Source organism: Ostrinia nubilalis, chromosome 24 (assembly GCF_963855985.1).
Source record: "Ostrinia nubilalis chromosome 24, ilOstNubi1.1, whole genome shotgun sequence".
Classification (NCBI taxonomy): Eukaryota; Metazoa; Arthropoda; class Insecta; order Lepidoptera; family Crambidae; genus Ostrinia; species Ostrinia nubilalis.
This window is the reverse complement of record NC_087111.1, coordinates 2119452-2142246: the sequence shown is the minus strand read 5'-3', so window position 1 is coordinate 2142246 and position 22795 is coordinate 2119452. Positions and strand designations below refer to the sequence as shown.

At 41.9% G+C, this 22795-nt stretch overlaps 1 protein-coding gene across 1 annotated transcript in view; it reads left to right on the top strand.

Moving 5' to 3' along the window:
- The window catches only part of LOC135083633 (huntingtin), an 87707-nt gene that overhangs the window by 13088 nt on the left and 51824 nt on the right, over positions 1-22795 (top strand). The window contains exons 7-19 of the mRNA XM_063978336.1: positions 3886-4078; positions 4455-4606; positions 5665-5823; positions 8666-8775; positions 9562-9686; positions 11394-12199; positions 12857-13053; positions 13660-13779; positions 14337-14592; positions 16041-16215; positions 18690-18941; positions 19728-19903; positions 20366-20896. Coding sequence (XP_063834406.1) covers positions 3886-4078; positions 4455-4606; positions 5665-5823; positions 8666-8775; positions 9562-9686; positions 11394-12199; positions 12857-13053; positions 13660-13779; positions 14337-14592; positions 16041-16215; positions 18690-18941; positions 19728-19903; positions 20366-20896 — 3252 coding nt within the window. The remainder of the gene's footprint in view (positions 1-3885; positions 4079-4454; positions 4607-5664; positions 5824-8665; positions 8776-9561; positions 9687-11393; positions 12200-12856; positions 13054-13659; positions 13780-14336; positions 14593-16040; positions 16216-18689; positions 18942-19727; positions 19904-20365; positions 20897-22795) is intronic.

Below are 22795 nucleotides of genomic sequence, written 5' to 3'. Positions count from 1 at the left end.
ACTTTGGCAGAAGCCCCTTACTATGACAACAAGGTCGTCAGCGTACCCTTGAGTGTCAATGTTGAGGTCGGCCATTTTATACAGTAGTGTATCAACCGCCAGAGTCCAGAGAAGGGGCGAAAGAACGCCCCCTTGCGGGCATCCTCTGGTGGTTGTAACTTCCATAGTGGTTTGAAGCAGAGATACCTTAGCTCTCCTGTTGGAGAGCATCGACTCCACCCATCTCGTGGTCGTCAGGTCAAGGCTTTTTGCAACCAGACCTTCGACCAGCAGTGTAGTAGGAGTGTTGTCAAAAGCTCCCTCTATGTCTAGAAATGCGCAAAGGGCGATTTCCTTGTCTTCCAGTGCCTTTTCGACCCTGTCAATCAGGCTGATCAGGGCTGTTTCCGTAGATTTACCTCTGCGGTAGGCATGCTGTGTGTGGTGAATAGGTTTCGTTTTTAGTGCTACGTCCCTAATATAGATGTCAATTACCTTTTCCATAACCTTCATAAGGAAGGATGAGAGGCTTATTGGCCTAAAGGACTTTGGCAAGGCGTAGTCCTTTCTGCCAGCCTTTGGAATGAATATGACTTTTACTGTGGTCCATCGTTCCGGTATATGTCCCCAGGCCAAGCTGGCTCTGAAGATTTTGACCAGATGTGGAGTGAGGATTTCCATCCCCTCCTTCAGTTGAGCAGGGAATATGTTGTCCTCGCCACACGCTTTATATGGTTTAAAGGAGCTGATGGCCCATTTTACCTGGTTGGGTCTTATGATTATAGCAGCCCTCCGCCAGTCGTCATTCTTCGGCCTGCGAAGGTTGCTATGTGTAGTCGCCGAGCAATTGCTGCCCACCGATCCAGGGAAGTGGGTTGCTGCCAGCAGCTCCAATGTGTCGTTTTCACATGAAGTGAAAGTTCCATCGGGTCTTTTCAGAAGCCCAATCTGCCTAACAGGAGTTTTGGAGATCATTTTTTGGAGTCTTGCTGCTCCAGGAAGACTTTCGACATCCTCGCACAGTTTCCTCCACGATGCTCTCTTTGCTTTCCTGATCTCAGTGTTATATTTGGTTAGAGCTTTCTTATATGTGTCCCATTCATGGGATTTTTTAGCTCTATTAAAGAGTCTCCTGGTTTCTTCTCGTAGCTTTTGCAGCTTAGAGTTCCACCATGAGACTTTACTTGTGGATGCTTTGGTTTTCACAGGGCAGCTGTCCTCGTAGGCTTTGGTTATTCCTACTGTGACTACCTCCACTGCTAATTCCAAGCACTCCACAGTTCTGATGATTTTCGGGATCACATCAAGGTTGGTTTTTAACTGGTCCCTGAAATGGTCCCAGTCAGTAGCCCTTGGATCCCTGTAGGTTTCGATTCGCCTTGGCAGCGATGCTTCCAGGTTAAATCGAATGTGTCGGTGATCTGACATAGAGTTTTCATTACTTACCTGCCAGTCGATGACGTGCCTGGCTAAGGCATTCGTTGCGAAAGTTATGTCAAGAACTTTTTGTCTGTTACACGTTACAAAGGTCGGTGTGCATCCTAGGTTAAGTGTATGCAGATTGTTAGATAGAAGGAAGTCATAAAGTAACTCACCTCTTTTGTTGATGTCGGTGCTCCCCCACGAGGTGTGGTGGGCATTGGCATCGCATCCCACAAGCAGGTCGGCGTTGTGTCTTTGTGCGTAGGCCACAACGTTCACCAGGTCTTGTGTGGGATTGGGCTTATCACCGGGGAGGTAGGCTGAGCAGACGATTACTCTAGCCCCACTCCACCCTTGGAGATTGATGTATCCTGCGACCAGGTCGTCATTGCAAAGCTCTGGAACAGGTAAAAGGTCAATATTTTTGTTATGAACGATGCACGCCCTGGGTCTATAGCCACCATTATTGAAGAGAATCTTACCGGCGGCCCCTAGCCCCTGGATGTTGCCGTTGGATATCCAAGGTTCTTGGATCAGAGCGAGGTCTATGTTCTGTTTGGCAAAGCAACACTCCACCACCGCAGTCGCAGCTGCTGCATGATGGAGGTTACCCTGCAAGATCCTCGCTCTGCTGTTGTAGGGAGCCATTGGCTTAGCGTAGGGCGGGTGTGTGAGGCTTCTTGGGTAGGGGACGTGGACGTCCTCTATTCCCTCCGCCTCCTCTTACCCCCCTACGACTTGTGCCGCCCCTCGTGGCTCCACCCCGGCCTTTGGTCGACCTCAGCGGAGGCCTTTGGCGCGAGGTCCCCGCAGGGCTCCTCGTTGCCTCTTGCACTCCAGCAGAAGTCGACGGCCTAGGTGTTTCCACGTTGGGCTGTTCCGCGGCAGAGCCCCCCCTGACATTAAATATTACATATTTAAAGCCAAGGCCAGCTCTGCCGTTATTTGCACGGAGAGTCTCCGCCGACGGATCGTCCAACGAGAAGGTCACCACAGTCCCTCCCGCCTCGGCCCGCTTATGGAGAACTCGCCATAGCCCCGGGTTGAGACCATCATTCTGCGCCTCCAGCAGCGGCAAAGCCTTTTCGACCGTTGCCGCCTCGCTGATGGGTATGAAAGTGGTCCCCACCTGTGGCCTAGGCAGTTCGCTCTCGGGTATGGTCGAGAGTTCCGCCTCAGGCCACGGTTTGATTTGCCTGATCTCTCCTACAACCCAGTCATGGCTTTCCTGGTTCTCACAGTTAACCAGGACCCACCCCGTCTTGTAGGAGAAACCAGCAAATCTTGGTCGCGGGACTCCCTTCTTCCCGGCCATCTTGGCGATGGACTCGAGAAGGGCGTCATGCAGCAGTCGCATCTGGTCCTCGCTCATGGGGGCCGAATTTCGGACACCCACTCGCACGGCGCCAGCTACAACGCTGTATTGTACCTTAGGGAGGGGGGTTGCCGTGACGTCCAGCCTAGAGGTTTTCTTCGGCTGTTCCCGCGGGGATTCTTCCTCCGAACGTAGGCGTTTTTTCGCCTTTGGATCGGGAGGAGGATTGTCGACCGGAATTTGATCCCAGGGCTTCCTGCAGAGAGCAAGGGCTTGTTCAGCACCAAGTTCCGCTGCAATCAGCCTCCGGAACCTCTTCCTGGCCGCACCACAAAGCCTGGCACGCTTTGTGTCCTTCGGGGTCTTTGTCGACTCTGTTTGTGGTTCAGCACTAGTGCCCCCCACAGACATAGCCGAGAGACTCTCCGAAATTTTGGAGCAAGGCGATTTGGAGGTCAATGAAGGCTCTCCGTCAGGCCTGTCCAATTGTTCCCCTAAGGGAGGAGTTTTGGGTGTTTTTATGGAAAAGGTATTCATAAAAGTTCCCACGAGTAGCTAGGGAAGTAATCGGTCACCCTCGGCAGAGCCCCGCATGCCCAGGGAAGAGCTGAATACTGCACCGAATCGCTCTGGTCTCGGGCAGGCACCGTTCAAGACTGAGCTCCCTCTCAGCCACGCGTTCATCGGCACGGTTCGCATCACACCTTGAATTAGGGGGAAATCGTCCATGGTACTTTCCCAAGGTAGCCATGACCACACTTTTTGAGGAGGCTAAGGACCTCAAGGTTTGTGGTATCCCTAGGAGAGGAAGGAAATGCAAAAGCAAAGCAGGATCGGGGTAGGAAAAGGGTGTTAAGGAGCATGGGATGCGTCTGACCATTTCCGTTACGTCTGTTTCATAAGGAACCAGACCAAAAACAGGCGGCAACCACGAGAAGGATAACAGTCAGGCTTGCCTTGAGGATCTACACAACCAGCGCTCTCCCTCAAGGCCAACACCAAAGCAAGCGGCCGGGACAGACCGTGCAATGAGCGAATTGGCAGCGTTACAGCGTTAAACGCATATAAGTAACACACCCTTTCGCTCGCCCCAAAAATATCAAGAAATGTTTGTAATTATGATCTGATAAATCCTTGCAATGACTAATCAAAATGCTACAATGTTTTAGCTATACAACCTCTGCATCAACTACATAGAACAGACCGCAAACGACCACAATATCCAGAATGCAGTCTTGGAATGCCTCATGACCATACTATCGCAGGCTAATGGCGAGTACAGAAAGGCTTTGTTGGAAAAACACCCGATTCTCGTCAATTTGGATCAGAGACAAACGGATAAAGGGCACAGGAGGAATATCAGTAAGTGGTTAGAGTAGCTATGATAAGGGGTTTACAAGATATCATGACGGTTATTATGATTAACGTTAAAAAAAGCTTACTATACCTGTTATAAAAGCATATAACTGAAAATATACGACATTATGTTGTTGTATTTATTTGCCCATTGTACAGTAAACTGTCTCAGGCATTTGACCATGTAGAACTTATTTCTACTCACTAAAATTTATCAAATTCTAGCCAAAATATTCATGTATGATCTCAATCACGGTTTAAGATACACAATTAACATACAAATAATATATATTTCTAAAGAAATAAATAAGGGGTGCTGCAAGGGTCACCTCTAGGTATCTTTTCCTTATTAATTTTAATTTACAAACACTATATTTACCAGGTTCTACCAGCATAATATCAACTCGCTACGTGCCCAGTCCATCGTCAGAGCCAAGAGATCAGATGGAACTGTCTTTCAGAGGAGAACTACAGCTGGGAAGCTTGCTACAGTTGAATACGCCGAGTTTTAGCGTTGAGGACTTGAGTATACAGGTCAGAATGATTTTTCAAATTTATTTGTTCATGTAAAAGCTTTTCTTATATTATTACATTACTTTAAAAAATGATTGTGTAAATTGGCTGAAAGAGTAATTACATAAGACAGTAACAAAAATATTTGATAGATGTGATGTTGGTCAACAAAAAAGATGAACACTGGTTCAAAAATTATGTTTTTAATACAAAACCACAAAAAATATTATTACTGACGGGATTGCTACCATGTACCTTAATTTTGAGTTTCCGATATTTCGGCACTGTTGCAAGCGCCATGGTCATGGAGTAACTGAAGAAACTTGCGGACGAGATGTTATGGGCAGTTTCGGTCTACCCTCTTTCGCAGTCTTTTATTACTCAATCCCGTCAGTAATAATAATTTTGTTAGTGACTATGAAAGTTTAAAACAATATATTACAAAACTACAGTTTAAATTCGTGTTCAATTTGCGTATATTTTTTTATAAGTAAAGGCGTTGTCTCTGGTAATATAGGGTACTGCTACAGTATACAGGGTGGAATTTTGTAATGCCACCTGGAGGGAAAGTACTCTTAATATTGTAGATAGAAAAATGTTCTCAAGGAAAGCATTCCTTTATTTTTGAAAAGAAAGAGAACTGCATTCAAAGATTTTCGAAAATTTTTCGAAAATTTACTACCATACCATAAATTTTTCTGTAACATAATAAAAATAATTTAAGATTTCATGGTTTTCCTTTCATTTGATTTATCAAATATGTTAGAGAGATTTCATCCTTATACTTAACCCTAACGATCGATGTAATAAAAATACAGGGTGTAATTTTTAACAGATTTTAGTTGGTTCGATTCCCGGGCGTGGCAAGCAAATTTTTGGAAATCTTTGAATACAGTTCTATTTCTTTAAAAAAATAAAGGAATGTTTTCTTTGAGAACATTTTTCTATCTACAATATTAAGAGTACTTTCCCTCCAGGTGGCATTACAAAATTCCACCCTGTATAATAAATGACCTAATGATGATTAAGGGAACAAAGCTCTCACATATTCTAATTCCCGCTTTTCCAAATCATTTCAGACACCAGACTCCCCAGCAAGCGAAAACGACATACCGATACCGTCAGCAGAACAACTATCTAAAGATCTGACGGAAAAACTCCAGGAATTCGAGGAGTATGAGAAGGAAAGTGACCAGGGTGACGCGGTCGAGCAAGTCATGGGAGGAGCTGGATTCAAGGTCAGTAGGCCAAACCCACAGAATAATAATAAGTACTATGTACAGAAGTTTTACTTCGCGAAGGTATTTAAAAAAATGTATGCTCAATGTCATTAACAATATAGTGTAATTTAGCTTGTCTCAAGAGTCAATCACCATTTTGTTGACAAACGTCAGTGATCGGTACTGCGCCGAAGCTATAGGGCTGACTTCGGTAAAATGATGTGACGTGAGGTGCCAAACTGCGGAAAATGGCGGAGGAAATACATGATCTAGCATGAATTATCATGAATAATATTAACTGCTTATTTACCTCTCAGTGTCTTGAGGCAACTTAAAAAAGTACAGTCACGGAATGAAAAGGTTCGTCAGTTTTCAAATTGATTCCTTCAACGAATCGCGAGCACATATTACCTTTTGAAACTATGTTACAGAATAATCTCGAGTTAGAGAAAATAATCTTTAACTGTTCGTCAGTAAAGTTCAAAATTATCCAGATCAAAGTTGTTTGACGATTTATCTTGTCAAGAAGATTATTATGATTGATAAACTAAAACCTTCTTGTTGGTTCAACCTGCCATTATTATTTCTATTAAATAAAAAAAACTATTGTCAATTGGTCAATGTCATCATTGCATTGCACTGATGGGATAGAAAAATAAACAAGCAAAACCTTATTTGTTAGCAAACGTCATATTTATTTAAATGTTAGCAGCACTGTTTCTTGCACTGTTATGTTGGCAGGTTTGACTTTTACAGTACCTATAGTCTATCCAATATAGCTTGATTAGAATGACGGCTGTCAAACGAATGTGACTAGTGCTGGGTATGTTTCGTACGGTTCACATAGATGTATCGATAAGTTTTCGAAAAAATGATATAAAAAAATGCAATCAATTTTTCTTCATATCTTTATTCATAAAAATGACAATTATGATTTAAATTGAAAGACAGTAAAATTTAAAATTCATGTCAAGGGTGTACAACCTAAGTCGTAGTCATTATCATCAGTGTTCTTCAGTGGTTTTTTCCTCTCCCTAGAGGGCGGTGGGCATCTCTTCTAGAGCAACGGTGCTATGAATACCCAAAAAATTACCTACCTAGAGTTTCAAACTTAGCGCATTAGTTGGCATCTCTCTATATCTCTATGGCCAAACCCGAAACGAACTATGTCGCTGACATATCCCGACGGATTAGCAAGCTGAAGTGGCAATGGACAGGGCACATAGTAAAACTCATAAAACTCATTTATTTCTGTAAATAGGCTTAAAAAAAGCACTTTTACAAGTCCCTTATTAATCCTACTACTGCTTCAGGACAATAAATGGGCCAGTGCTGAGAAGAAGCAGCGCAAGAAACTCAGTCACTATTGTCAGCCTCTTTTTCAAAGGTTTACAGGCTTTAAAAATACATAGTTAAAAATACATAGTACGCAGAACTGACGGCCGATGGGGCAGCAACGGAAAGCGCAGCGTGTAACACTTGAAATGTCGAGTAAAAGTATGCAAAAAGGATCCTTAAAATTATTAAATTTGGTTGTTCTACCACAATATAATTACCGTTGACCGCTGGCATACCTATCATTTGCTTTCAGCTTCTTTTCTGTTCTGCAAAGTGTGTCTTCTCCCTGGCACAGTTCATCTATGGCGCACTTACTTAATAAGTGCGCTTTCCAAAAATAATCATGAAGATTTATATTTACTAACCGACTTCAACAAAGGATGAGATTATTTATAACTAGCGTACATCGAAATATACCAGTCTTAAAATATCAAATTTAATCTCCAGTATATCTAAAATTGGCTAAATTCAAATGATATCGCGAATTAAAACCGAACAGTGCTATCTATCGGAGCTTCTGACACCGACAAAGAAACTGAAAGTGTCATGTAAGTTGATTGAGTAGATGGCGCTGTGAAACCTGTTTGAACTTATTGGCGGGAAACCGAAGCGTCAAGTCTGGCAGTTTTGGTTGCCACACTACTCGCGAAGTTGAACGAAGTAGGGAGTGTGAACACGCACTTCGCTTCTAACAACCTCGACTCACCTCTCCCAACTTCCGATTGTCGGTAAAGGGCCCGAGTAAAGGAAGCTCGAAGCGTTATGTGGCGCAGTTACACTATGCGCGAAATTGATCGAGTCAGTGTAAACTCGCAGTTCGGTTCGTTTGCCGTGCGACGCCCATACTTCTGTGTAACTTCTGTCCGACCAATTTCGGGCAGTGTAACTGCGCCAATGAAGTTTGAACACGAAGTGTCTTACTCCTTCGGTATTTCGTCAAAGCGCCGAAGCGAGTAGTGTATAGGAATAGAGAAGTTTAGGATAGGACTAGATGTTGTTACTTCGATAGTATGTGTAGTGGAAGTTACTAAATGAAATAACGAGTGGACTGTATAAAATTAGTAATCTACTATTCGATATAAAATTACAATGACAAGATGAGACCGTTTAGTGCAAAGTCGTTGAAGAGAGTGCGTCAGGGCCGTTTTCGTGGATGTTCGCTCGCGAACCGAACATTGCTCGTTCGTTCGCCGAACGCTCGCCGCCCGCTCGCTGCTCCCTCCGGTCAAGCCACCCGCGGGCAATGTCCGTGCGTAGATAGATGTAGACCATCAAGAATGTTTTTTTTAACCGACTTCAAAAAAGGATGTATGTTACCGCAGAACTCCGTCAATTATGAATGTATTCCCAAATTTTTTTGTTCGATAGGATATACTCCCGAGGTGGTCCCACAGTCACAAAGTCAGAAATCGATTGCCCTCGAATGATGGTGACAAGTCGTAACACAAGCACATTTTACCACAACGGTTCTTAAAAAAAAACCCTTAATATTTTATCAATATTTTTTTTTATTTACTTGCAGATAAACATTGGCGCGTCTACTGATGAGGACGTGCCCCTGAAATACTGTTCCAGACTGCTCGCCTCCAAGTACTTGCTGGCTGGAAACAAAGGCGATCTTATACATGACCGGTGAGTGTTTTAAAAAGAAATAATATAGGTCGCACAACAAGAGTTGAGGCTGGCTTCTTGGCGGGAATGTGAAGCGTCATGTTAGCAGTTTTGTTTTATTTTCAAAAATTCGTGTTTAGACGACTATTAATGTGTAATAATGGTGGATTTATTAACCATTAAGTGTTCGTGAACGTGCACGAATGAGGGCAAATGAAACAAAACAGTGCAGCGTGATTCTTCGGATTCTCTCAAGTAGTCCATATGAAGTCTCAGTAAAGCACAACTTTACTGAGACTCAAAGGGTGGGAAGGGGTATCATCTATCATCCTTCATTATATCATTTAATTAACCCAAGTTCCATTCCACTTGGTCCCATTTTGTAACTCGTCTCACTTTGAAAATGGCACAAATCAAGTCGGCCTCGACGTGTTGAAGCTGCTTTGCGTAGTCGGACTGACAGTGCTTTCTGTCTCGCTTGCAGATATTTAACAAGAGCGAGGTAGTTAGTGTATTCGACATTTTAACTTGAATATGTAATGTGTTGTTAAACACTGCTTCTTCTTCAGCACTGGCCCACATGTTCGTCTCAGTGTAGTGTTAGAGTTTAACCGAGACTTAGTGCAAGCCTCTAAAAATAAATGAAATCTTACTAATAAAAAGTTACACGCTTGTTGAACACTGTTTTAAAATGTAATTTTCGTACTAAGCGTCACTTTAAATCACTTCAACGAGCGTGTAATTTTTATTATAAGTCGACTTAATACATTAGATACATTATGATACAGAGTTATAATTCTTTCACAGGACTGTCAGAGTGTCAGTGAAGTCATCAGCGTTGAATTGTCTGTCAGAAATACTGAGGCTGTTTCCTCAAGCTATGACCATGTACTTGGACAAGGATGCCGATATCAAAACCCACAATATTTCGGGTAAGTTTTTATTGTCAATCAGCAATATTATGTACTAGCTTTGCGCCCCACAGTCTTTTATTTTCCCTTAGAAGCGGACATCCCTGTTTTATTAATTCAATCGTTAGATATTACTATTATGTATAAAATTGATGAAGGAACTAGTAGTTGTATTTGCTTAGTTTCGAAGAAATATTCGATATTGTGATTTTATCAAAAAAGCAGTTTTAGAAGCATATTTTCTAAAAAAATTACATTAAGTCAGAATTTTGTAAATAAATTTACCTATCACTATAACGTCTACCTTTATGCAAAAATAAATGGTTATTGCTGCAGTAAATTAGGAATTACTTAATAATTTATGATTTTCAGAAAACATTTTTTTCTCCGTTGTCCTAGAAAATTGGCAGCTATATTTACTTTATATTGATGCATGATATAATTATCTATAATACCTGAAAATATTACTTGCCTATCCCGTGGGAGTTCGATGATACGACTAGAAAAATTTGTCAAAAGTAATATTGACTAAGGCCATCGGTCAAAACCACTATTAACTGAAATTTGCAGTCAAAAGTGGTTTTGATCGATTATGAGTTTTGACTGCAACATATATATCGATGTTTCGAAAACGATAGGATTTCCAATAAGCCGCCACAGGGCCAACTCTATAATTATCAAACTCGACCAGACAAATTAATAATGGTAAAAGCAATGAATTTCAATAGTTATCTAACAAAGGCATTAAAACCGTATTGTTACGGACGGCATTTAAAAAACTAAAAAATATTCAGATGACAACCCTATTTACATATAAATTTTCTAAACTCATAGAAATTAAAATATCTTCCAACTTCCACGGAATAGGCAAGTAATATTTTCAGGTATTATAGATAATTATATCATGGATCAATATAAAGTAAATATAGCTGCCAATTTTCTAGGACAACGAAGAAAAAAATGTTTTCTGAAAATCATAAATTATTAAATAATTCCTAAATTACTGCAGCAATAACCATTTATTTTTGCATAAAGGTAGACGTTATAGTGATAGGTAAATTTATTTACAAAATTCTGACTTAATGTAATTTTTTTAGAAAATATGCTTCTAAAACTGTTTTTTTTTATAAAATCACAATCGAATATTTCTTCGAAACTAAACAAATAAAACTACTAGTTCCTTCATCAATTTTATACATAATAGTAATATCTAACGATTGAATTAATAAAACAGGGATGTCCGCTTCTAAGCCAAAATAAAACACTGTGCGCCCGCGGCTTCGCCCGCGTGGAATTTTGTCTGTCACAGAAAGACTATATCGCGCGCGTCCCTGTTTCAAAAACCGAGATAAAAACTATCCTATGTCTTTTCCCGGGACTCAAACTATCTCTATGCCAAATTTCATCATAATCGTTTCAGTGGTTTAGGCGTGAAAGTAAGACAAGACAGACAGAGTTACTTTCGCATTTATTTATAATATTAGTATAGATTTACTGATCTGTGGGTAGGGTAGGTATGGGAGCAGTTCGGCAAGGGTTTGTGACGTCAAAAGTCAGTGAGACTTCAAATGCTCCGTTACGCAAAAATATGTCAATCTCACCTCTTCCGTGTCGCTCCCATACCACAGGCATTAATTCAGTTTAGCGTTAGATCTATAAAAACACTGGCACATCCAGAATAAATCATTCTTATTTCATCGTCATTAATTGATTGCTTATTATTTTCAGGATCGTCAGAAGGCACAGACTCCAACCAAGACCACATAAACGATTTCATATTAGAACGAAACGTGTGCTACCAAGATTCCTTAACTGATTCCCTTAGTCAAGACCTACTCAACCGAAGCTGTGATTCTTCCCAACCCATCTCAAAAAAGGAATCAAAATCATTAGAGAAATCTCAAGACAGCTTAGAACCAAAAAGTTCATCTAAAGACGTCCAAAGCGCTATACTGGATAGCAAAGTGTACGCGAAAAACGACCTTGGTGCAAGCGAAATAAGCGCTGATAGTACCAACCCCAATATGACCAATAGCAATTTCACAACCAACTCAAATATGACTGGTAGCAACACTGGCTATCCCATGTCAAGCAGTGGAGATATATTGTCTTCTAGCATAGATTTGGACATGAAATTCGACCATTTCGGCGAATCAACAACTAATTTGGACAACCTTGACGCATTTAGGGATTTGGAAAAGAGAGAGGAAAGGTCTAAAAGACCGTTACAGAGAACAGACGAAGTTCATAGTAAGGATGCTCCAGAAATGGTGGATAAAAGTGTCGATGCCAAAAGCGAGACGATGGATAGTAAGGAGTTTGAATTTCAGCACATGAGTGATATTATTGTTTTGTTAGAGGGTCATAATGACCCCCAAATTAGGGGGTTGGTGAGGGTCTGTATAGGGAGCTACTTGACTGCAGCCTTGGAGATATCCCATGGCGATTACCATCGGTGGAGGAATTTTAGTGTACTACCGAAGGATGTGAGCGAGAAAATTTGTACAGAGAAGCTGGTTGGGATTGTGTTGAAGGTAATTATTTTTTATACTTACATGTTATTATAAAGTTCTTTCTGTCTGTCTGTCTATTAGTGATAAAATAAAATAAAACTACTGAACGGATTTCCATGCGGTTTTCACCAATGTAAAGAGTTTAATTAAAAGTTATTGACTGTTTTCAGGTTCATGTAAGTAATATTTATTGAATTGGTGTACATATACTGGTAGTGGTATAGTCAAACAAATCATTTAAAATATTAGGCTGGGTTGCACCATCTTATTCTTCATCACCATCATTTAACTTCAACAAACATCAAAAATATGTCAAACTCCATACAAAATATACCGGTTATCGTTATAGTTACGGTTAAAATTTGATGGTGCAACTCAGCCTTAGTAAATGATTTTGAACTTTGTGTCTTTAGCAAAATACTAAAAATAAATTGTCGAAAGATCGCGGGGTCCTTCTGTATTGTCACCCGTATTAAGCGAAGCAGCAAATCGAACGCACAGCGTTGAATAGAGCTCTGTGATTGGTTCGTGTGTCACCCTGTGCGTCTACGCGCACTGTGAGACCTCATAGTAATGTTTGTGAATACGGGCGTGTAACACCGATCAATATCGGTTTGTCGATTTGTCAATACAAATCGTCCCCCAAATGCGTTGTTCAAAAATGAACCTTATTTCCAGGGCCTCTCCGACGAGATTCACTCCACAGTTAACCATACGCTGTCCAGCTTGACTACTATGGCCACGGCTTTATGCAACAGTGTGCACTGGCCTTTAGTCGTGGAAGCCCTCAATACGCTGGACAGTGTAGAGAGCAATAGCTACTGGCTGTGTAGGGTGAATCTGTGTAGGCTGTACGAGAAACTGCCTTATCAGAAGTAAGTGGACTTAAGTTATCATTGACGTCATCTTTATCATCAATCCTCGTATAGTCTGGTCCGTGAGCACGTAGAATTTTGTCCAATGACCCCAAGTTACCCATCCTTATTGCTCGCGCGTAATTATGTTGCTATCGCGCTCGCACACTCACTGCTGCCGCTCGTCGCACAGTCGCGACAGCAATAATATAATTACGCGCGAGCGATAAGGATAGGTAGCTTCGGGTCATTGGACAAAATTCTACGTGCTCGGCGACCAGACTTTAGACAAGTTACAATAGTGACAGTTTTCATTTCGATATCGCTTCACGGAGCGAAGTAATTTCGGAATTACAACTGTTACATTTTTGTAACCTATCTAGGGGGGGTAAATAATTTAGTCTCCAATGCAGGAGAACGACCCTCTTATTTACCAAAAACAAATGGAGGATTTTCCCTACACTTCCCACATTAGCCAGATGGGTTAGAGGCCAGATATTATTATTCTGGCGTGGCTCAAAATATTTAGGTTGTGAAAAGTCATCTAAGACATTTATTTTTTTATTTAAAATCCTTTTTACACGTCCGATGTCATTGTTTATTATTTTTTCCTTTCTTATTTTCCAGATTGTTTATGTTGTACCCAAACTACCGCAAGAAAAGCAAGCTTATAATGGACACATTGATACGACTGTTAGCTGACCAAGACCAAAAAGTGAGGGATGCAGCTTCACAAACTATTGCAAAGTAGGTCACAGTAGCCTATTAAGGCGCGCGCGCACGTGTGACTTTTGTTACCGTGACAAGTACTACGTTGTCTGTTTTTCTCTTTATAAAAGTGTAAAAGAGAAAGATATACCGTCACGGTGACAAAAAGTCACCCATGCGCGCTTATCCTTATATTACTTACATTTTTTTACTTAAAAAAACACCAACCGAATTGAGAACTTCCTCCTTTATGAAGTTGGTGACTGATTTTTCATAGACAAGAAAGTGACATGACATTTGTTATGATTTTATTATTTCACATGAATTCAAACAATAACACTAAGCCCTAGTGCGAGTTTATCTTCGCTAGCGACTGCGTAAAAGAATTACATTAAATGTATGACGGATTGTACAGCATCCCTAGCGGATACGATACCTTCAAGAACTAAAATCTTCATAGATTTTTTTGACGTACTCGATATCAAATACGTTTAATGTAAACTCACACTAAGCCCCCTGACTATAACTGAGTGAGCGATTTTTCGAAACTTATTTCTTTTCTTTAGGCTTTAAAATGTATTTTTATTTGTCCTTAGAATAATCCCAAAAATCTTCCCGCCTGCCCGCGAAACGCCCACATCAATGGCCGCCGAAATAGCGAAGCAGCACAGCAAGAAATTCATCTTCGATCATAGACAACTGTCTCTAGAATTGGTCAGAGATATGTACTTCTACAACGACTTGCCGGACCAGTTCCGAGGGGGGGAGATGTTGGAATCGGAAGATGGACTGAGGAGTGTAGTGGGGGAATTGGTGGGACGACTGATGACTGCTAATTGTAAATATTATTCGGTAAGTGTCGTGTCCCCCTTTAGGTGAACTGACGATCTGATGATGGTCGTGGGAAGAGCCTGGATGCGGGCAGTGCAAGATCGGTCGTTATGGAAATCCTTGGGGGAGGCCTTTGTCCAACAGTGGACGTCATTTGGCTGAAACGACGATGTGTCGTAAGTACATTTTTGCTGCAAAATACTCGAAGATTTCACTGTGGATGTTTTTTTTGTCTTCGGTACTTGCGATTTGGTTAAAGTACCTAATAATGTGCTCACAGTTTATTGAACTTCGAAAGTTGAAAGTGAGAGTGAGCTCAAAGGGCGTTTGATTGCAGTCTGCTAATGGATACAGTCTTCACTGTGGATGTTTAGTTAGAGGTGCCGTCGTCTGTACAAGACAAATATCATCATCTCAGCCATAGGACGTCCACTGCTGAACATATTAAGCCTCCCCCAATGCTTTCCATGCTGCCCGGTTGGTAGCGGTCTGCATCCAGCGTCGGTCCACCTTATGGGTGGACATCCCACGCTGCGTTTTCCGGTACACGGCCTCTACTCCAGAACCTTGCTGAATACCGCTAAGAAGTAACTACGACCGAATGAATTTTAAAATGCGTTTGTTTTTTCAATTTACTTTAGTTTCGAATTATAAATTGTATGCATAGTTAATGTCGGAATATGGGAATGTTCATGAGGTTTACATTCTCTTTGAGTAGGTTTTTAATGATGTTGATTCAATTTACCTTCTAATAAATTAGGTTATTTCCACTGTCACGAAGTTTATCTGCTCGCAAATTCAAAAATTTCACGTGTGTCGCAATATTAATTCCAAACATCTTATCTACACTCGCGAGCAAAAATATGGAATCACCCTATTTATTCCGAGCGATCTTAAGAACTAAATGACTAATAGAAGATCAATAAAAATGGTACCATTTTAAAGGAGATATTATAAACTTAAAATTGATACCATAGATACATACAATACATTCATTCAGTTCTTAAGATCGCTTGGAACACAAAGGGGTGATTCCATACTTTTGCTCGTAAGTATAGTAAAGCCTGGTCCGTGAGCACGTAGAATCCCATCCAATGATCCCAAGCTACCCATCCTTATCGCTCGCGCGTAATTATATTGCTGTCGCGACTGTGCGACGGGCGCCCGCAGTGAGTGTGCGAGCGCGACAGCAACATAATTACGTGCGAGCGATAGGGATGGGTACCTTGGGGTCATTGGACGGGATTCTACGTGCTCACGGACCAGGCTTTAGCATAATCACTTATGCTTCAACCACACCAACGTGTGCAGATCGCGATCACTGATCATAAGGAAATGACAGGTCGCGTGAACTGTCATAGGTCGCGCGACCTGTCATTGGCCTTTGATCGCGCCGGCGGCGGCAATCTGCACGCGTTGGTGTGGTTGAAGCTTTAAAATCATTACATTATGTGCCATTTCCATTCCAGCAAGGTCTCATGGACACACTCAAAGCGGTCTGCTCTCTCTGGTCTCCGTGGAGCAACCCCGGCGCGTACTCCTCGCAGGGGCTGCTGGGCTCCTGCCTGGACAGCCTGGCCTGCTGCGACGCCGCCGTCGCCGCGCGGGCCGCCGCGCTGGCCCTGTGCGCCTTCATGTACCCAGGTAATGAGCGGCTGGATGGACCGACGACCTTAGTGGTCTCCACATATACCCAGGTAAGAAACGTGGTGTACCCATCTGCTTGATAGACCGATGAGACTACAACGAGGAAGCTTTGGCTTACGTCTCACCTGATGAAAAGTGACAAGGCTGAAGGTAGAAGCGAGCTTCACCTGGAATCCTTAACCAAAGAGGATCTTGCTGTCTTAGTTCCTTACTAAAACGGGCGGGACCCTCAGGTCTGAGTCAGGTGGTCTTACTACTGGACTGCCATTGGTTAATAGTGTTCTAACCATGGTGGGGAGTGTAGTCCAAACCTTCCAATCGCTCCTGGTAAGTTAAAGTGCAAGAAAACTCCGAGCATAGCACGCTACGTCGCCCTTTGGGTGACCTTGAGCCTTCTTATGAGACCCATAGTAAGACCGAACGAAACTTAGCAACGAACTCAAGGTTGCTGCAAGCAGCTAGATGTGAAAACACCCTCAGTGGCGTGCAAGTTTCTTCGAGCGGGCTGTCGCCCTTTGAGTGACCTTGAGCCTTGAGCTTATTTTATTTTATTTTATTTTATTTTTATTTTACAAGGAAAACAATACAGTGTAGAAACTATGTAGACTTACATTTTAGAAAACTTATAACCATTAACATGTTTTCACATTTAGAGCCTGAGTAATGCTTGTTTATCAATATATAAGGTCCATCCATAGTAAGAACGAAGGATAAGCTCAAGATGCTGGTAGCGGCTGCATGGACAGACGCCCTCAGTGGTCTGCTCTCTCTGGTCTCCTTGTCAAGCTCAGGATGCTGGTAGCGGCTGGATGGACAGACGCCCTCAGTGGTCTGCTCTCTCTGGTCTCCGTGGAGCAACCCCGGCGCGTACTCCTCGCAGGGGCTGCTGGGCTCCTGCCTGGACAGCCTGGCCTGCTGCGACGCCGCCGTCGCCGCGCGGGCCGCCGCGCTGGCCCTGTGCGCCTTCATGTACCCAGGTAATGAGCGGCTGGATGGACAGACGACCTTAGTGGTCCGCACATATACCCAGGTAAGAAACGTGGTGTACCCATCTGCTCGATAGACCGATGAGACTACAACGAACCTGGTGAAAAATGACTAAGCTGAAGATTGAAGCGAGCTTCAACTGGAATCCTCAATCAAAGAGGATCTGGCTGTCTGAGTTCTTTACTAGAACGGAACCTTTAGGTCTGAATCAGGTGGTCTTACTACTGAACTGCCATTGGCTAATAGTGTTCTAACCATGGTGGAAAGTGTAGTACAAACCTTCCAATCGCTTCTGGTAAGTACAAGTGCAGGGAAACTCCGAGCATAGCACGCTCCGTCGCCCTTGAGCCTTCTTATGAGAGCCATAGTAAGACCGAACGAAACTTAGCAACGAACTCAAGGTTGCTGCAAGCAGCTAGTTGTAAAGACGACCTCAGTCGTGTGCAAGTTTCTTCGAGCGGGCTGTTGCTGAGTGACCTTGAGCCTTTTTATAAGGTCCATCCATAGTAAGACCGAACGACAAGCTCAAGATGCTGGTAGCGGCTGGATGGACAGACGCCCTCAGTGGTCTGCTCTCTGGTCTCCTTGTCAAGCTCAGGATGCTGGTAGCGGCTGGATGGACAGACGCCCTCAGTGGTCTGCTCTCTCTGGTCTCCTTGTCAAGCTCAGGATGCTGGTAGCGGCTGGATGGACAGACGCCCTCAGTGGTCTGCTCCCTCTGGTCTCCGTGGAGCAACCCGGACGCGTACTCCTCGCAGGGGCTGCTGGGCTCCTGCCTGGACAGCCTGGCCTGCTGCGACGCCGCCGTCGCCGCGCGGGCCGCCGCGCTGGCCCTGTGCGCCTTCATGTACCCAGGTAATGAGCGGCTGGATGGACCGACGACCTTAAGAAGATGGTAGGCAGTTGGTGAATGAAAAAAGCGGGAGGGCGTGCCAGCGTTTTTTGGGAGACACATAAAACGTCAAAGCGATAGGATTTAGAATGATGATGATACGCAGTGTAGCCATCTGCTTGATGGACTGACTACCTCATGACATTGTAGACGGGTAGATGACAAAAGCCAGAGGGCGTGCTTTGTGGCGTATCATTGGCTAGTGGTGTTTTTCCCAACCATGAGTAGCCATTATGGGGAGTGTAGACCAAATCCTCCATTTGCCTCGGTAAGTTTTAAAAAATTCGAGCATAGCAAGCTTCAGTGCTCTTTGGGTGACCTTGAGCCGTCTTATGAGACCCATTTAATAGACCAAAAGAAACTCAACGACGAACTTTGAATTTAGTAAAATCCGCATCGATTTATGATGATATGTTAGAATGCCACCTCAATTCTTGGGTCAGTTAATGAAGTGTGTTAGTTTTATTTTACTAAAAACAAGTCCAGATCTAAATCTATGAAAGCAAAGCATGCAGGAATAGCAATTTGATATCTCATAACAAAATGTACATTACTAATTTTGTTATTTATAAGAATTTTGTGTACTTTCCAGTTGAAATCCACAACATAATGAAACACAAGACAACCAACCGGGACATCTTCGAGCGCGACTCCCAAAACGTCAGAGAGAGATGGCAACACCTCGAGAGCGAGAAAGTTGCAAACTTAGCGGAGAAGTTTCTGCAAGTCACTTTGAAGATGTTGAACGTGTTGGTGCATTTGATAGAGGAAGTTAACCCTAATGTCCACTTGAATAAGGGTGGGATCGCCTTGCCTGGCAGTCCGGTGAGGCGGAAAACTCAAGGTGGGTTAATTTTTGTTGCTTTACCTTTATTTAAACCTAGATTAATTTTATTTGAAACCGGGAAAGATATGTTTGCTACAAGAAATCATATCAAAAACACTTGTTTTGAGTAATTTTGATAAAAATACATAAGCATAACACATAACTGAGAATTCTGTAGCAGAGGTGTGTTAATGGTGACATGTGACGTCGTAACATAGCTGTCATGATATATCTGTCTACATGTCTTGTACATTTGAAATCTCGCTGACGTTTGACCGAATTAAAATACACTCTACTATAGTTCAACGATTTTGAAACGTCAAGTGGCAAAATTCGGAACTTATAATAACCCAGTATTGACAGTAGCACCCTCCTATCAATGTCACATCGGGGACACTTCATTGTTGTCCTAAGTGGCAAATTGAAACTAATAACGCAAGTTTTGATTGCATCGTTAAAGACGCAACGCCCTCTTCTCAATGTCATATCTGGGACACTTTGTGTTGTCCAACTATACTCATGTGCTAAGTCTTTATAGTCTGGTCCGTGAGCACGTAGAATTTTGTCCAATGACCCCAAGCTACCCATCCTTATCGCTCGCGCGTAATTATGTTGCTGTCGCGCTCGCACACACTGCGGGTGCCAGTCGCACAGTCGCGACAGCAATAATTACGCGCGAGCGATAAGGATGGGTAGCTAGGGGTCATTGGACAAAATTTTACGTGCTCACGGACCGGGCTTTAAGTAGTATACTTTTTACAAATGCATGTCCTACAACAACAAACAAAAATCATCATTTCCCAGATTCGATTCCCCGCAAGAGCAGTAACGCATCCGACGTAGACGACAAGGGTTCCCTACGTAAGAAGGCACCCCTGCCCGCCAACAGTTTGCGGGCCAACTTCACGGGACATTTCTATACGGACCCCTTCTATATGAGGTTCTATGACAACTTGAGGGCTGCTTATTCTAATCACAAGGTAAGGACTGAGTCCTCAAAGGAACGATTATTATTATTATATTAAGATAAATGCACACAAAAGAAACAATTTAGGCGGTATCCAGTGGATAGTTGTTTAAAATACGTGAAAGGGAACGATCTCCTTTTTACAACTTTTCTTCCAGCTACTGTTAGTAAATCAAATCAAATCATGACTTTTCTTCTTTGCCACAACCCTCCGTGTGTTTTTATAAGAGCTATTGACACGAATATACGTTTTGCTTTTGCAGAGACCACAACGCGTTGTGACCTGTTCTTTATAATAAGTGGCGTATATGCTATCTGAAGTTATATTTTTCTGTATTCTTTGTTCTCTTTCTTTTAAGCAAAAGTAATATTAAGTTTTACAAAATGTTGCAAAGCTTTCTTATTCTATATTATAAGCAAACACTAACGTTTTTTTTTTCTTTTTAAACACCATTTCCATGATTCTCTGTTACAGATAAACTTAGACCCGAAAAGCAGTATGTTCCACCAATTCCTGACAACAGTACTAAACTGCCTCGCAGTCCAACTCGAATTAGCAACGGAAAAAGAATTCGGGAACGTGACCGAAGAAATATTATACTACCTCAAAGTCATCATCCCATTATCACCAGAAAAATCAGTTTACTGCGTCACACAGCTATTAAAATGCTTATTCGGCACAAATATGATCAACCAGTATGTAGATTTTCAAACTATAGCTAACAAGATTGAAATTAATAAGAAGACAAGTTTCTACCATGACGTCATGTTGGTGAATGACTTTCATATACCGGATAAAGAATCCCGAAGAAGCAGTATAAGTTCTAATGCTAGTCAGAAGTTGTCTTTGGACAGTAAGAATCCCAGGATGGTAGCTGAAAGGCAATTGCTGATCAGTATGGAGAATTTTATGAAGAACAAAACTGATAGGAAATGGAGCACTAATAAAAAGGAGTTGGAGAGGTATATAAGGCTGTTTGAGCCGGTCGTTATACAGGCTTTGAAGGTATGTGGTGTTTTATGATGATCAAATAATCTAGTAATAGTCCAGTCAATGAATGCTTTAACAACGGTGTAGAGAGAAATCCCTGGAACACAATTTCTGACCTCGGGACTTTATTAAGACTAGTTAGGAGGTGAACATAGCAAAAGTCCCCGCCCTTAGCCCTTAAGCCGGCGGGGAGAGGGGGGTTTAAAGGTACCACTTTTCGGTTTTTCGCTTAATTCTCGGAAACTATGCGTCCTAGTGACATGACTACTATGAACCAAAAAAAGCTTATTCAATTTGCTACAGGTGAGACAGTCAAGTTTTTCTATATCTTGTATAGTTTTCGCGGCATCTGCTCTAGAAGGTCTGTAATATTGGAAATTTTAATTTTGTCTTACATGTTCCTATTAGGAGAAAATCGACTAAATCAACATTAAGCAAACATTATAGACATGCGGAAGCATGTTAAGCCTAGTTCCAGGGAGGGGACTGCATCGTGCGTATATTTAGACGAACTAATTGGAGTCACTTTTGATTCCTCATCACTCACAAAGCACTGTGCATTAACACTTCAAATTAGGCTCATGTGTTGAGACTTGCAAGATAAACATCAGCTTCAAATTTCATAAATATACCTCAAACGGTTATTTAGGTATTGACGTTCAAAAATCGACATTTAGGACACTAAAATCTATCTATCACATGTGAAATGTCAAAATTTACTGGTTTTTTACTTGTTCCTTTGTATTTACACAACTACCTATTTGGATGCCAAATTTAAACCTTCAAGGTCATCTGGAAGTGGTTAGAATTTGGTCTTATAGGTCAGCCATGTAGATTTTTGGACGTCAATATCTAAAGAACCGTTTGAGGCATATTTATGAAATTTGAAACTGATGTATATCTTGCAAGTCTCAACACATGAGCCAAATTTGAAGTGTTAATGCACAGTAGTTTTTGAGTGATGAGGAGTCAAAAGTGGCTCAAAGTGATTCGTCTAAATATACGCACGGTGTAGTCCCCTCGCAGGAACTAGGCTTAACATGCTCCCGCATGTCTAGAATGATTGCTCAATGTTGATTTAGTCGATTTTCTCCTGATGGGAACATGTAAGACAAAAATAAAATTTCCAATATTACAGACCTTCTAGAGCAGATGCCGCGAAAACTATACAATTTATAGAAAAACTTGTCTATCTCACCTGTAGCAAATTGAATAAGCTTTTTTTGGTTCATAGTAGTCATGTCACTAGGACGCATAGTTTTCGAGGATTAAGCGAAAAACCGAAAAGTGGTACCTTTAAACCCCCCTCTCCCCGCCGGCTCAAGGGCTAAGGGCGGGGACTTTTGCTATGTTCACCTCCTAACTAGTCTAAATAAAGTCCCGAAGTCAAAAATTGTGTTCCATGGATTTCCATCTATAATGCTTTATTGACTGGACTATAAATGTTATTAACTCAAGGAACCCGTAACTTATAATACTCTAGCACCTAATCTTGGTTAACATCCAAAACTAGACTGGCAACTAATTAATTACCTTAAACTTACACGTTGTTTGTCTATTATCAGTAGCTACGGGAAATAAAACAATCTAAATGTTGCATCACAAAACATATCTTGTGTGATTAAAAACTTATTTTTTGATAATAAACTAATCGCGACCTATGTGGTATGAGACAATACTTACAAGTTTGTACAGAACCCACGGTGTGCAAATTCGGCTCGCATTCGAAAGGTCTTTTTATATTCTGAAGAAAAAATAAGTTTATATAATATAAAGTAGGTATTATGACAGAATAACAAAGATGCCGTCGTGTATGCCAAATACACGAAACCATTTGTTTCACAAAAGAAAATCGCTTACCACTTGTTTGTAAAATAAGTCAATGATATGCATGGTATTTCCTAGCTGTATAAT